General features: G+C 41.4%; 2 protein-coding genes across 4 annotated transcripts; one reads left to right on the forward strand and one right to left on the reverse strand.

Moving 5' to 3' along the window:
* Positions 1–28: 28 nt before the first annotated feature.
* cfap91 (cilia and flagella associated protein 91) lies at positions 29–4,346 on the reverse strand. 3 transcript variants are annotated; one of them, XM_070544001.1, is made up of 17 exons: positions 4,150–4,346; positions 3,999–4,066; positions 3,703–3,851; positions 3,555–3,635; positions 3,423–3,479; positions 3,162–3,334; positions 2,902–3,079; positions 2,248–2,405; positions 2,007–2,153; positions 1,810–1,919; positions 1,637–1,738; positions 1,494–1,565; positions 1,266–1,412; positions 971–1,192; positions 730–878; positions 482–570; positions 29–352 (listed from the first exon to the last, which is right to left on the reverse strand). In XM_070544001.1, exons 1-17 carry the CDS (start codon positions 4,232–4,234, stop codon positions 153–155), a joined length of 2,187 nt encoding a protein of 728 aa, XP_070400102.1. In that variant the 5' UTR covers positions 4,235–4,346; the 3' UTR covers positions 29–152. The 3 variants fall into 3 exon arrangements, with proteins under 3 accessions (XP_070400102.1, XP_015821757.1, XP_015821758.1); XM_015966271.3 differs by having other exon boundaries at positions 482–573; XM_015966272.3 differs by lacking the exon at positions 4,150–4,346 and having other exon boundaries at positions 482–573; positions 3,703–3,844; positions 3,999–4,061.
* A 1,469-nt stretch (positions 4,347–5,815) lies between these two features.
* On the forward strand, positions 5,816–8,380 carry LOC139062730 (cell surface glycoprotein CD200 receptor 1-like). Its single transcript, XM_070544381.1, has 5 exons — positions 5,816–5,933; positions 7,104–7,409; positions 7,603–7,825; positions 8,164–8,258; positions 8,358–8,380. Exons 1-5 carry the CDS (start codon positions 5,816–5,818, stop codon positions 8,378–8,380), a joined length of 765 nt encoding a protein of 254 aa, XP_070400482.1.
* Positions 8,381–10,924: the final 2,544 nt, after the last annotated feature.

Raw genomic sequence — 10,924 nt, forward strand, 5'->3', positions numbered from 1 at the left:
TTTTCCCTCCAGAAAAAAACAGTGTCACTAATAATCAAGTCAAGTTTATTTATTTCTAAGCACATACAAACATTGAGCAACATGCTGTGGACATAACATAAAGGCTACAATTAACTCACGATAATAGCACTTAAACAAAAATCTTTAACAGCTTATTTTAGACCTTCATTCAGTTTGATCGAGCTCTTTTCCTGCACCTGCTGGCCGGCCGTGTCCTCCTGAACTTGATTAGCAGCTTTTGTAACAGAGACACTTTGCTCAGATGGTTCCTGAGGCGAGAGCCTGGAAGATGATGCTGCCTCCTCGATGATCCTCCGAGCTGCCTGCAGGTGTTGCTGCTGCTTCATATGGACTGGAACGGAAACATCAAGGTCAGACAAAGGAAAAAATTACTCAGCTTCAAGGTTTTTCCTTATAACATTTCAGATGTGCTTTTAAAATCATAGAGAACTAATTTTTTTAATAATGTGTGAACACAAGCCTTTTTGCTGGATGAGGATCTTCTCAGGCTCTGGGATGAGAAAGCCATAAATCATCTCAGACGTAATCTCCTCTGACTGAAGGCTGTCTCTGCTTCTCACACACACACACACACACACACACACACACACACACACACACACACACACACACACACACACACACACACACACACACACACACACACACACACGCTTTATTATATTTTGAATTTAGACGTTTCAGCAGACATCCTGAAGCAGCAGTTACCTTTCCTCCATGGCAATAACAATATCATTGAGTTTCTTTGCCTTCTTCTGGATCTCCTCTCTGGCCTGCTTGTCCACCATCACTTGTAGGTTTTCCAAGATGGTGTCTTCTAAATACATGTCCAAGGTTTCCTGGTGGACCTGCACTACCTGTGAGACAATGAAAACAGCCACACACGGTCAGATTCTTAACAAATTTCACAAAGTAAATGTTGCAGAGTTGTAACAGAAGAACGTTTTACTTGTCTGAAGATCTCGTCCTCTTCTTGGCATCTGCGCTCCTCCTGCTGTCTCCTTCCACGTTCCTCTGCTTCTCGCTGCCGCCGCTGTCTCACGGCTAGAAGAATGAAAGCATGGATCCGGCGTTCTTCCTGCAGACGAGTCAGCTCCTTGGACAAGGTGTCCAACAGCTCTCCAATCTCCCTGTCTATTACCATGTCTTGAGCTGCTTCCTCCTGAGCAATCTGAGAAGAACCGGAGGAGTTCATCAGATTGTTTGCGACTGGATCCAAGTGCTCTGTGTGTGTGGTGCTTCACCCTTTCTGCTTCCTGCTCTCTCAGTTTCTTCATGGTCCTCTCATACGCCTGGGTGACTTTTATTTGATCCTGCTCCTTGCTCCGGAAGGCATGGGTGAGCCGCAGTTCCTGAATGTTAGCCATTTGGTCTTTTGTGTTCTTAAACATCTGCGGGATGACATCAATACACTCGGGATCAGAAACGCAGTAAGGACTTCAAACATGAGAATCACGTAAACACATACAGACCTGGTACTGGATGCTTCTTCCTCTGAGTAGCTTTTGTAAAACAATGACAGCGAGCTCTGTCTGCTCCTCCTCCTAAATACCAACATAAGTTAGCTTATGCATTTTATTTATGCACAAACAACAAATTAACTATCAGAAGTTACCTCTGAGGGTCCTTCAACTCTGGGAGTGACAGGGTTTTCCTTTTCAACAATAAAATGCGGGGACCTTTCCGTTATTTGTTCCTTCTCCTTCTGTATCTGAGCCTATTGACACAAAAATTAAATCTGCACGTATCCAAACTTCTGGGGATTTCCTGACAGAAACATTATTTTACCTTGTAACTGATCAGGAGCTCTAGAGGTTTGTTCACAGAAGGCTTCAGCACATCCTTGGGCTTTGGGTGTTTCATCAATGGCTTAAGTGATGCCTCTAGTTTTTCCAAGCCTGTCGACAAAATTTTAAAAGTCTGTGTTTTCTAAAATGAGGATAAGTTGGAAAATATTTCTAGCTCTGAAATGTGGAGATTCAGACCTTCATATGTGTCCAAGTAGTGGCTTTTGAACTCGCTGGAGAACCTGTTGGGAAACCTGTCCTTGCGTTTCAGAGCACCCAAGACGATGTCTCGTCGCTTTAGTTTCCCTTCCACATTTTCTCTCTTAGCATCAAGTTTTCTTAGCACTGCAGACAGAAGAGGAAACAAATCAATGAAAGGTGACACTGAAGAGAGGCGACAGAAAAAGTCCTAAACATAAAGCACAAGGTAATGTCTTACCTCTGAGGTGATCCTTTTCGATTTTCTGAATGTTGACCTGTTGCTGTTTTAAAAGCTGAGAACGGAAGTGGTTTATTCTCTCATTTGTGGAGTCCATCCGAGCTTCACGTTGTTCCCTCTGTTTGTACATCAGCAATGCAGAACGAGCCTCCTGCAACCTGACCCACACAGAAATACAGGGGAGTGTTTACATTTGTAGAAACATATAAACATAAATAAAAACAACAAGAAGTAATTGTTCACATTATTTCTTAAAGGGGAACTAGGCAGTTTTGGATTGCTTTTTAGCACCCCCTAGCGTCCGCTTGTAGAAACAAACGCAAAACCCATCTCCTTACTGTGCTTTCGTCTTTTTAACACCTTGATCTAAGAGCCGAAATGTCTCCCCAGCCATCCTTAGAGTCTATGATAGGAACATAATACTGTTTCCAGTTTAGGTTCTGTGTGTCAGAAATGTGAGACAAATTTAATAGGAGCTGTTCGCCTAAGTAGGAAACAGCTGTTTGTTTGAAATGATCCTATATGTCTTTCTCATTTAAAATTACTTAAGCTACATGAAAACATGAAAATAAAATCTGGTGGAAATGCTGAGGATAACCTTTTGTGGTGGTTTTGAATGAGTGAAATAGAATTTTGAGTTGCTGAATTCCTCACTTTTGGATCTCCTGCTCCCTGAAAGCCCACTCTTTGGCCTCCATCTCCTTCATCATCCGCACCCTCTTGTCTAATTGGCTCAAGTCATTTACTGGAGGAAGGGTGGCCTCCCAAGCTCGTTTTGCTCGCATTCGCTCTATCATCTCCACCTCAGCCAGGCCTGCTGGTAAACCATGACCTGAGAAGAACGGTCAATGCAGACAAACCATCATTGTGGAAGACCACAAGGAAATCCTGTGCCAAATGAACTGGTTTTGTACCTGAGGTTAACTTTGCCAGTTGCAGGAGCTCTGAGGGAGTTATTCCAGGTTGGTGCACATACTCTGGGCTGAATGGGTCTGTCTGGGTTTCACTTTCTCTGTAGTCTGTCTGAGTTCTCACATTGTGTTGGGTGGGCTGCTGCTCATTATCTTCTTCAGTGGTTACAAAGTCTCTGAGGTCACACAAGTATTAAAAACAGATTATAATCACCAACAATAAGAATTGTAAATAACAAACTGGAAAGCCAAAGTGGAATTTACCTTGACAGGGCAAAATTTCCACCTGGGGGGAAATACTGTGAAAATGTAACCAAAGGACTAGAAAGAAAGAAACGGGACACCAATGAGAAAGTAGTATAAACAAATAAATGCTTATAAATTGGCAAATCAAACCATTTAAAATATTTCCAACGATCAGCCCCGGTCACACGACACTCCTCTGTTTTTGGATTTGTCTGAACACTTGGAGCAGACCTGTGTAAAAGATCAGTAATCAATTTAAAATGAGATAAATATGGACTTTAGCTGTTATTTTACTTACCCACTCAGATGATGCGGTGCATCTCTGTGCTGCTGATTTTGTTCATTCCTGTCATCTTTGGAAAGTCCTGGCATTGGGTCAGTAGATTCCACTTTGACAGTGAAACGTGGACTGTCACTGAACATGGATTTCAACTCTGGAACTAATTTCTGACATAAATTAATATGAATTAAAATAAATAAATAAATGAAAATAAAGAGGAAAACAATGTACAGAGGTTACACCATGACAGAAAAGTCCCGTTTAAGGAAACTAATAACAATTATACGAATTAAAATGATTTTAAATACACTCACGGAACGATGTTTGTTCATGAAGTTGGCGCGGGTGTAGTTCACCTTTGACGATACGGTGTAAACTGGGTCTGTTAGCAACAGTTTAATACATGATGTTAGCGAAACACGGTTAGCAGGTTTACTTTAAGCTAACGTGGCTAATTGAACTCACCATAAAGGTAGTCGTAGGGCCGCTCCGGCATCATTCTATACCCCGTTTTTTTCTTAGCGGCCACAGCAGTCATTGAATCATCCATTTTTTTACTAAAACGTTTTATAATGTACTAATAGCGTTAGCAGCGATGTGAAAACTGAATGATTCCAAACTCACCGGAGCTGTAACCATGGAAACGGTTAACTTGAGCGTCCGGAAGTGGGAGGAGTTGTCTCGTGCGCTTGTTTATCCAATGAGAGCAAGCCGTTGTAACAATCATTCCCCACAAGTCCCTACCAACCACGTCTTTCCATTAATTTATTTACTTGCAAAAATTGTTTATGCAATATCGCTGCAAATCTTGTTGCATGGGAAATCATAGGATTGTTTTATTAAAAGAATAATCTGGTCAACGGAAAATGTTAATGCTTTAAAACATTTATATATTTATTGTTTTGATAGATAACATTTAACAGTTGGAACAAATATATACTGGGCTGAAAGGTGGTGCAGGTATTAGATTACCAACAGTTGCACAGTTGCCTCGAAGTAAAGCAGTTTAGGGTTAGAAAACAGGCTGATTAGGTTAATTAGCTATTTAAAATATCCCCAGATTTGCCCGCATAGTTTACAATCAGATCACAATCCAGTTAACCTCATTTTTCTTCCATCTATTGTTAATTTGAATTATACAACTGATTACATACATACGTGATTTCACAAATGGGAGCTTTTGCAATTCTGTAGAAGGAGATTCTGCTGTGAAATTGGTCATAGCAAAAAAGACGAATGTTGGCCTTTTTTGATATTTAGATTTTAGCAAATATAACCTCCTCATAATAATTTCTTTTTACATTTGTAAAACTTTTCAAGCTCCAGAAAATGGAGCAGGATTAGCATAGCAAAGGTGACAAAACTGATCAAATTTGCATTGCACCTTAAAAACAAAAGCTGTCTTAATCTTATCTGGAACAGAAAAGAATCAGAAACAATTTGTACACATGAACCATAAAAACCTTCAGAACTTCAGATCTTGACCACAGAAACTTGCATTTGTGCAGTTTCTAGTTGAACTTGTGATTTGCAAAAGCAGATAAGACTAAGCTATAGAAATGATATTTTCTTCTTTTCTTCTTCTTCTAAGTAATGAGTTCAACTCTGACATAAACAAAAAATGTGAACAACTTAACGTAGTGTTAGAACAAGTTGTTTTTATGCTGGCAGAAAAAAACCAACAAGAAGTCAGCAATACACCCACTCAAGCAAACATCCTTCTGAAGAATTAACACGCCTTCTCTGAGTTTCAGGAAATAACTCAAACTGATCCGAGTCAAAAATTATTTTGAGGAAATAATTCAGTAAAATATTAAACTGCCTCATCAAAAACTGACAAATTATATATAATTTACATAAGATGTTTGGATATGTTTGTGTATTAACTACTTTAGAAGTTTTATCAGATGCCATTCTGTGTGGAAGGGAAATGCTTCATATGGCTCCACTCTGAGTAGCCGTTAGTGTGAGAGTTACTCCCTGATTCTCCTAACTAGGATCAAGAAAACGATTACGCAGCTAAAAGAAAAGAAGGCTTGCTCTATTTGACATCCAATGTCATTCTTATAGGATAAAGTGAGTGAACGCACATGAAATGCTTACAAACTGTGGCATAAAGGTAGAGTATTTGATGTTTCATGTTTTGAAAGGATTATTTCACCAGAAACCCAAAGGCAAGCTGAAGACTTACAGGATGTGGATTTACCCTCTAATCATCTACTTTGCTGGGCTGTGTTCTTCTGATCCAGGTTTGAAACATTAACATATTTAACACGTGGTTTTAATAAGATGCATCTTGTAATAACAAGGACATATAAAGCCATGATGAAATTGTATCAACCTTCTGTGACACTGAAGATAGATGGAATAATTGGTATCAGAAGTAGGTACTGTCAAGTAGGTCCATGGATGTGAAGTTTGTGGCGCCCTGCGCGGGAGCACGAGGACGTGCTTGTGGAAAGAGGGGGGAAGATGTGGCAGTGTGAGCGTCCTGTCACAGTACCCCGATTGGTCATGCGCCCTGGCGACTTGGCCAAGGGGATGTCCCTTTGGCTGACTGGATAGCGAGCATGACTCTCACCTTTAGCCTATAATCAGCTTTTGAAAACAGAATAAATGAACTCTTGAACCTTAATTTTGTCAACTGCAAAGTATTAAAATCAAACATTTACCTAGAGTTAATTAAACAAAACCAAAAATTAATCAAGTATTAAATATAAAATATGTAAATAAAAGTAAATTTCAGTTGACGATAACATTTTAGAGATTTCATTAAAAGATGTTTCTCAGGAATGTTTAAATACAAATCTGCAGCAGGACTGTGCTGCCCAACAATGTGCCTGACTTTAAATAGGCTCAACTGAAAGATAATCTCGCATGAAGTAGAAAAATAAAAAAAAATTGTTAATATTGGTCAGATATTAGCATGAAATGCTGTGTTTTTTTATATCTCTAGCATGTTAAAAGTTGGTCTTATCTTCAAATAAATTGGACATGTTGTCCGTAGTTTGACATTAACATCAGTTTGACATTGGGGCAGCAGTAGCTCAGGTGGTAGAGCGGGTTGCCTCATGATCGGAGGGTCATAGGTTCGATTCCAGCTTCCGCCAGGGGTATCCTGCTGTTGTGTCCTTAGGCAAGACACTTCACCCAACTTGCCTGTGTTAGTGGTGGTCAGAGGGGCCGACGGCGCCAAATGGCAGCCTCGCCTCTGTCAGACCTCCCCAGGGTGGCTGTGGCTACAAGTAGCTTACCATCACTGGCAGTGTGTGAATGTGAGAGTGTGTGAAAGCGTCTTTGGGTGTCTTGAAAAGCGCTTTATAAGTTCAATGCATTATTATTAAGTGTGATCTGATGTACTGTATGTTGCATTTTGCTAAAATACAAAATTATCTAAAGTAACTCTTTTGTTTCTACAGTTAACAGAAAGCAAGTGTTTAACCTTGGGAGCAGCGTTAACCTGACATGCAGCAGTAGGACATGGAAGGAGACCATCTTTGTTATTTGGAAGTTAGACTTGAAACACAAAACCTGTCAGATCTCTTATATCAATGAGGGGCAAAATGTTGACTCTTGCAATGATGGCAAGCTTCTGCAGAACACTACCGCTGGTCAGTCGTACCTACACATCCCAAATATTTCAGCTGATGATGTGGGTCTCTACCGGTGTGAGTCAGTTTACGCAGGAGGAAATGATAATTATAAGATCAACGTGACTATCACAGGTAAGATTTTATTTTTATGCCAAATAATTACTTCTTGTTTCATCTTAGAGTGTGTGTGTGTGTGTACAACAACTGTATGTCATTCGCATGATCAGTAAATGCCATTTAACCTTGTATTTAACGTTTTGCACAGGTAGCTATTTTAATATTAAACAAAGACATTTTTCTTCTGTTTTGGTCTTTCTTGGTTTAGTTCCTCCCACCGTATCTGCCTGGTTGGAACGAAGTTGCATCAAGATGTTTGCAGTGTGCAGAGCTGAAGGAGGAAATCCATCCAACATCAGCGGGAGTCTTACGGGAAACTCTGAGTCTGTGAAAACGCTGCCTGGCTCAGATGGATTTGCTTCAGTGGAGAGTAAGCTGGAGCTTCTTGAGGGCATGAATCCAGAAAACCTGAGCTGCATCGTCAGACTCCAGTTCTAGGATCAGGAGAGGAGTTTGGTGTCAGAACCCAGACATGGTCAGGATTCTGCCAACTCTGTAGAACTAAACAGGAAGTTACATTTAGGCATCTTTTAACTGATTATTTATTCGAAACAGATCTATGACCCTTATAACAAAGCTTGAATCTCTCAGCAAGTTTTTCTTCATCACTTTGGTTACGTGTGGTTGTAACAATCCTGATTGTGGCTGGATGTTTATTCTATGCACTAAATAAATCGGGTAGGTAGTTAGCTTTAACTCATTTATGTAAACAAATGAAAACGTGTTTTTCATGTGTTTTTTTTTCCCCTTTCTTTTTTATTATTGACAGTGAGACATTCCTCAGGCTCATCACAACCCTCACCAACAGTCTGAGATTTGTATCTCAACCAAAGGAACAAGATCTTGGATACAAGAGGCTGGGATGTAGCCTAGAATCTAGAAGCAAAATGATTTAGCCCTGCAGTATATTTACATGTATAGGATGGCTAGCCAGGCTAGCTGAGATAAGCTTTTGGTTTTCAGGCTCAGCCTTGGAGATAAGATAACGATTCATCATATGAGAGGAGCTCAGAGTAAAATGGCTTCAACTGAAAAAGATCCAGCAGAGGGAGTTTGGACAACTATTAGGATGCAACCAGGTTGACTTCCAATGGGCGTTTTTCAGCGATGTCCCATTTGAAGGAGACCTTCATGCAGACCCAGGAATCACTGACTCACAGGGGTAGTAGAGGCTCGATTTGGCTGCTGAACTCTGTAGGGCTCAAGTTATAAGCATTAACATTGTTAAAAACCAATACTCAGTAAACAAAAAGGCTCTCAGGAACAAATATGTGCAGAAAATCGACAGGTAGTTGGAGACAATCTTGTAGCCTACTCTTTTACAAAACTGTCAGTTTTATTTAAAGTTATCTAAAAACATTTAGCTTTTATGCAGCAACTTATGTCAAGTTGATGGAAAAACACCGCTCATCTGGGCTGAGGTGCTGGATCAAAAAAGTTTAAACAAAAAGAGCAGAATCCGCACACTTCAATCTGCAATTGTGAGAGTTTTCTTTTTCACAATCGCAGATTGAAGTGTGCGGATTCTGCTCTTTTTGTTTTGACGCAGCAACTTATAAAAACTAATACTGGACAAGCGTAGGTCAGCTGTTTTTACTACATCTACTATACATCTCTGCTAAATATAAGCGTAGGCTTTCAATAACAGAATAATTTGCACAACCATCTTGTTAGGCCTTGGTGGTGTTTCCTGAATTTTGTGCGGAACCAAAAAGCTCAAGTCTCTTTTTTTCAGTCACAACCACAAACACAAATAAACCTTTTGTTTTATTAAAAAATCTACATTTTAATATTCATTATTCCAAATATTCTTTTTTATACTCATTTTAAATTATAAAATGATAAGGTGTCAAATGTAAAAGGTGGATGTATTTTCTTGCTCACAAAGTAGTGTAGTAATGCAAAGCAACCGCTAGATGGCAGAAAAGTGGTGCAAAGTCGAGCTCAGAGGATCTAAGCAAATGCAAAGTTTCATGTCCTGAAATAACAAACTACTGCAGTAAACAGTTGCTCTTTGTTAGGGCGTTACATATTTCCATATCTACAACTTATTGTAGAATTTCAGCAGTAAATTCTTTAGTTGACTACTGAAAAGAAAAAAACTAAAAATAAACTGAAAAAGTTTTCTTTTAAATGAATTAAAATGGTTTGTAATTCACTAACAAACCAGCAGGGGTCAGTCTCTTTTAGTCTGAAGAATGAGAAAGACTTTTTAACGTGGTTGGGCTGATCCCTTTAAATCACCATGTTTGAGTCTGAGTCAGGTTGAGGCCCGGGATTGGGATGTAGGTGAACAACTTGGTGTTGGTTGGGATTGCTAGGAGAGTTCACATGGTGGCTGTTCGGTTTGGGTTGGCAGTTGTTTGGGTGGTTCACTAAAGGCCTGTACAGGCCCGGTAGTAAGCCGGCGGCCCAGCTTCACCTTGTTTCTACCTTGTTTGTGGTGAAGGACATGGGAGGAAGGGGGCGAGTAGGGCTGGAGCGGCGGTTCAGTCAGTGGGGGCTGCAAAGAAGGATCGTGGGAGCGGCAGTGACGCTTCGGACTGTGACTGGGATGAGCAGCTGAAGCAGAATCTCGTATATATCAGAGCAGCAGGTGGTGCACGTTTTGCTACCTCAAACCCATTAGCAGTGTCTAGGGAGCTGTGTGCGACGATAGGGGATGTGATTGAGGCTACAGTTGTGTACAGTGGGCCGTTGAGGGTGTTGTGTCGGACGAAAGCCCAGTGCCTCAAGGCGCTGAGGCTTGAGAAGTTTCTGGGGGTGGAGGTTTCTGAATCGTGGCATGGTTAAGGGGGTTGATGTATGGCGTTTCGAACGACATTTCGGAGTCAGAGGTGTTTGGCTCCCTGTGTGGGGTGGCGTTGGTGGCACTTTGATGGCTGGGGTTTAACACACGTGGGTCCACTCTGCTAATGGTTACGTTTGATACGAAGGACCTCCCTTCTTGTGTCAAATTGGGCTACCTTAGTTTCCCGGTCAGGGCATATGGAGAGCCTCCTTTGTGGTGCTTTAGATGCCAGGGCTTTGGTCATGTGGCTGGTGCCTGTGTGGTGGGGGTGAGGTGTCGGAGGTGCGGGGTTGATCATGAGGGCAAGAGTTGTGATCTTCCGCTCCACTGTTGCAACTGTGGTGGGAGCCATCAAATGGCTTATAAGGGGTGTGTGGCGTATAGGACAGCGGTGGAGGAGGCGCCAACCTTTCAGTCTGAGCATAAGGTGTCTTATGCTGAGGCGGTGCGTCATGTGGGGGTTCGGAGGTCTGGTACATCGAGGCCTTGTGCAGTGCCTCTGTGTACTGATGGTGCAGATGAGGGGACGGCTGTGGTGGTTGTGATGGATAGGAGGAAGTTTTTGGCATTTGTGGTGGAGGCCTTGTGGAGGGTGAAGCATGTGGCGTCAAACAAGTCCGATGTGGCTCGTGAGGTGACTGAGGTTGCGGGGGCCTTTTTGGGGTTTTGCTGTGTGCTTGTGGGGTGCTGGGGGGTCTGGGGCTGTTGCGGGTCGTGGGACACCCTTAGTGGAGAATGC

This window comes from Nothobranchius furzeri, chromosome 14, assembly GCF_043380555.1.
Source record: "Nothobranchius furzeri strain GRZ-AD chromosome 14, NfurGRZ-RIMD1, whole genome shotgun sequence".
NCBI lineage: Eukaryota > Metazoa > Chordata > Actinopteri > Cyprinodontiformes > Nothobranchiidae > Nothobranchius > Nothobranchius furzeri.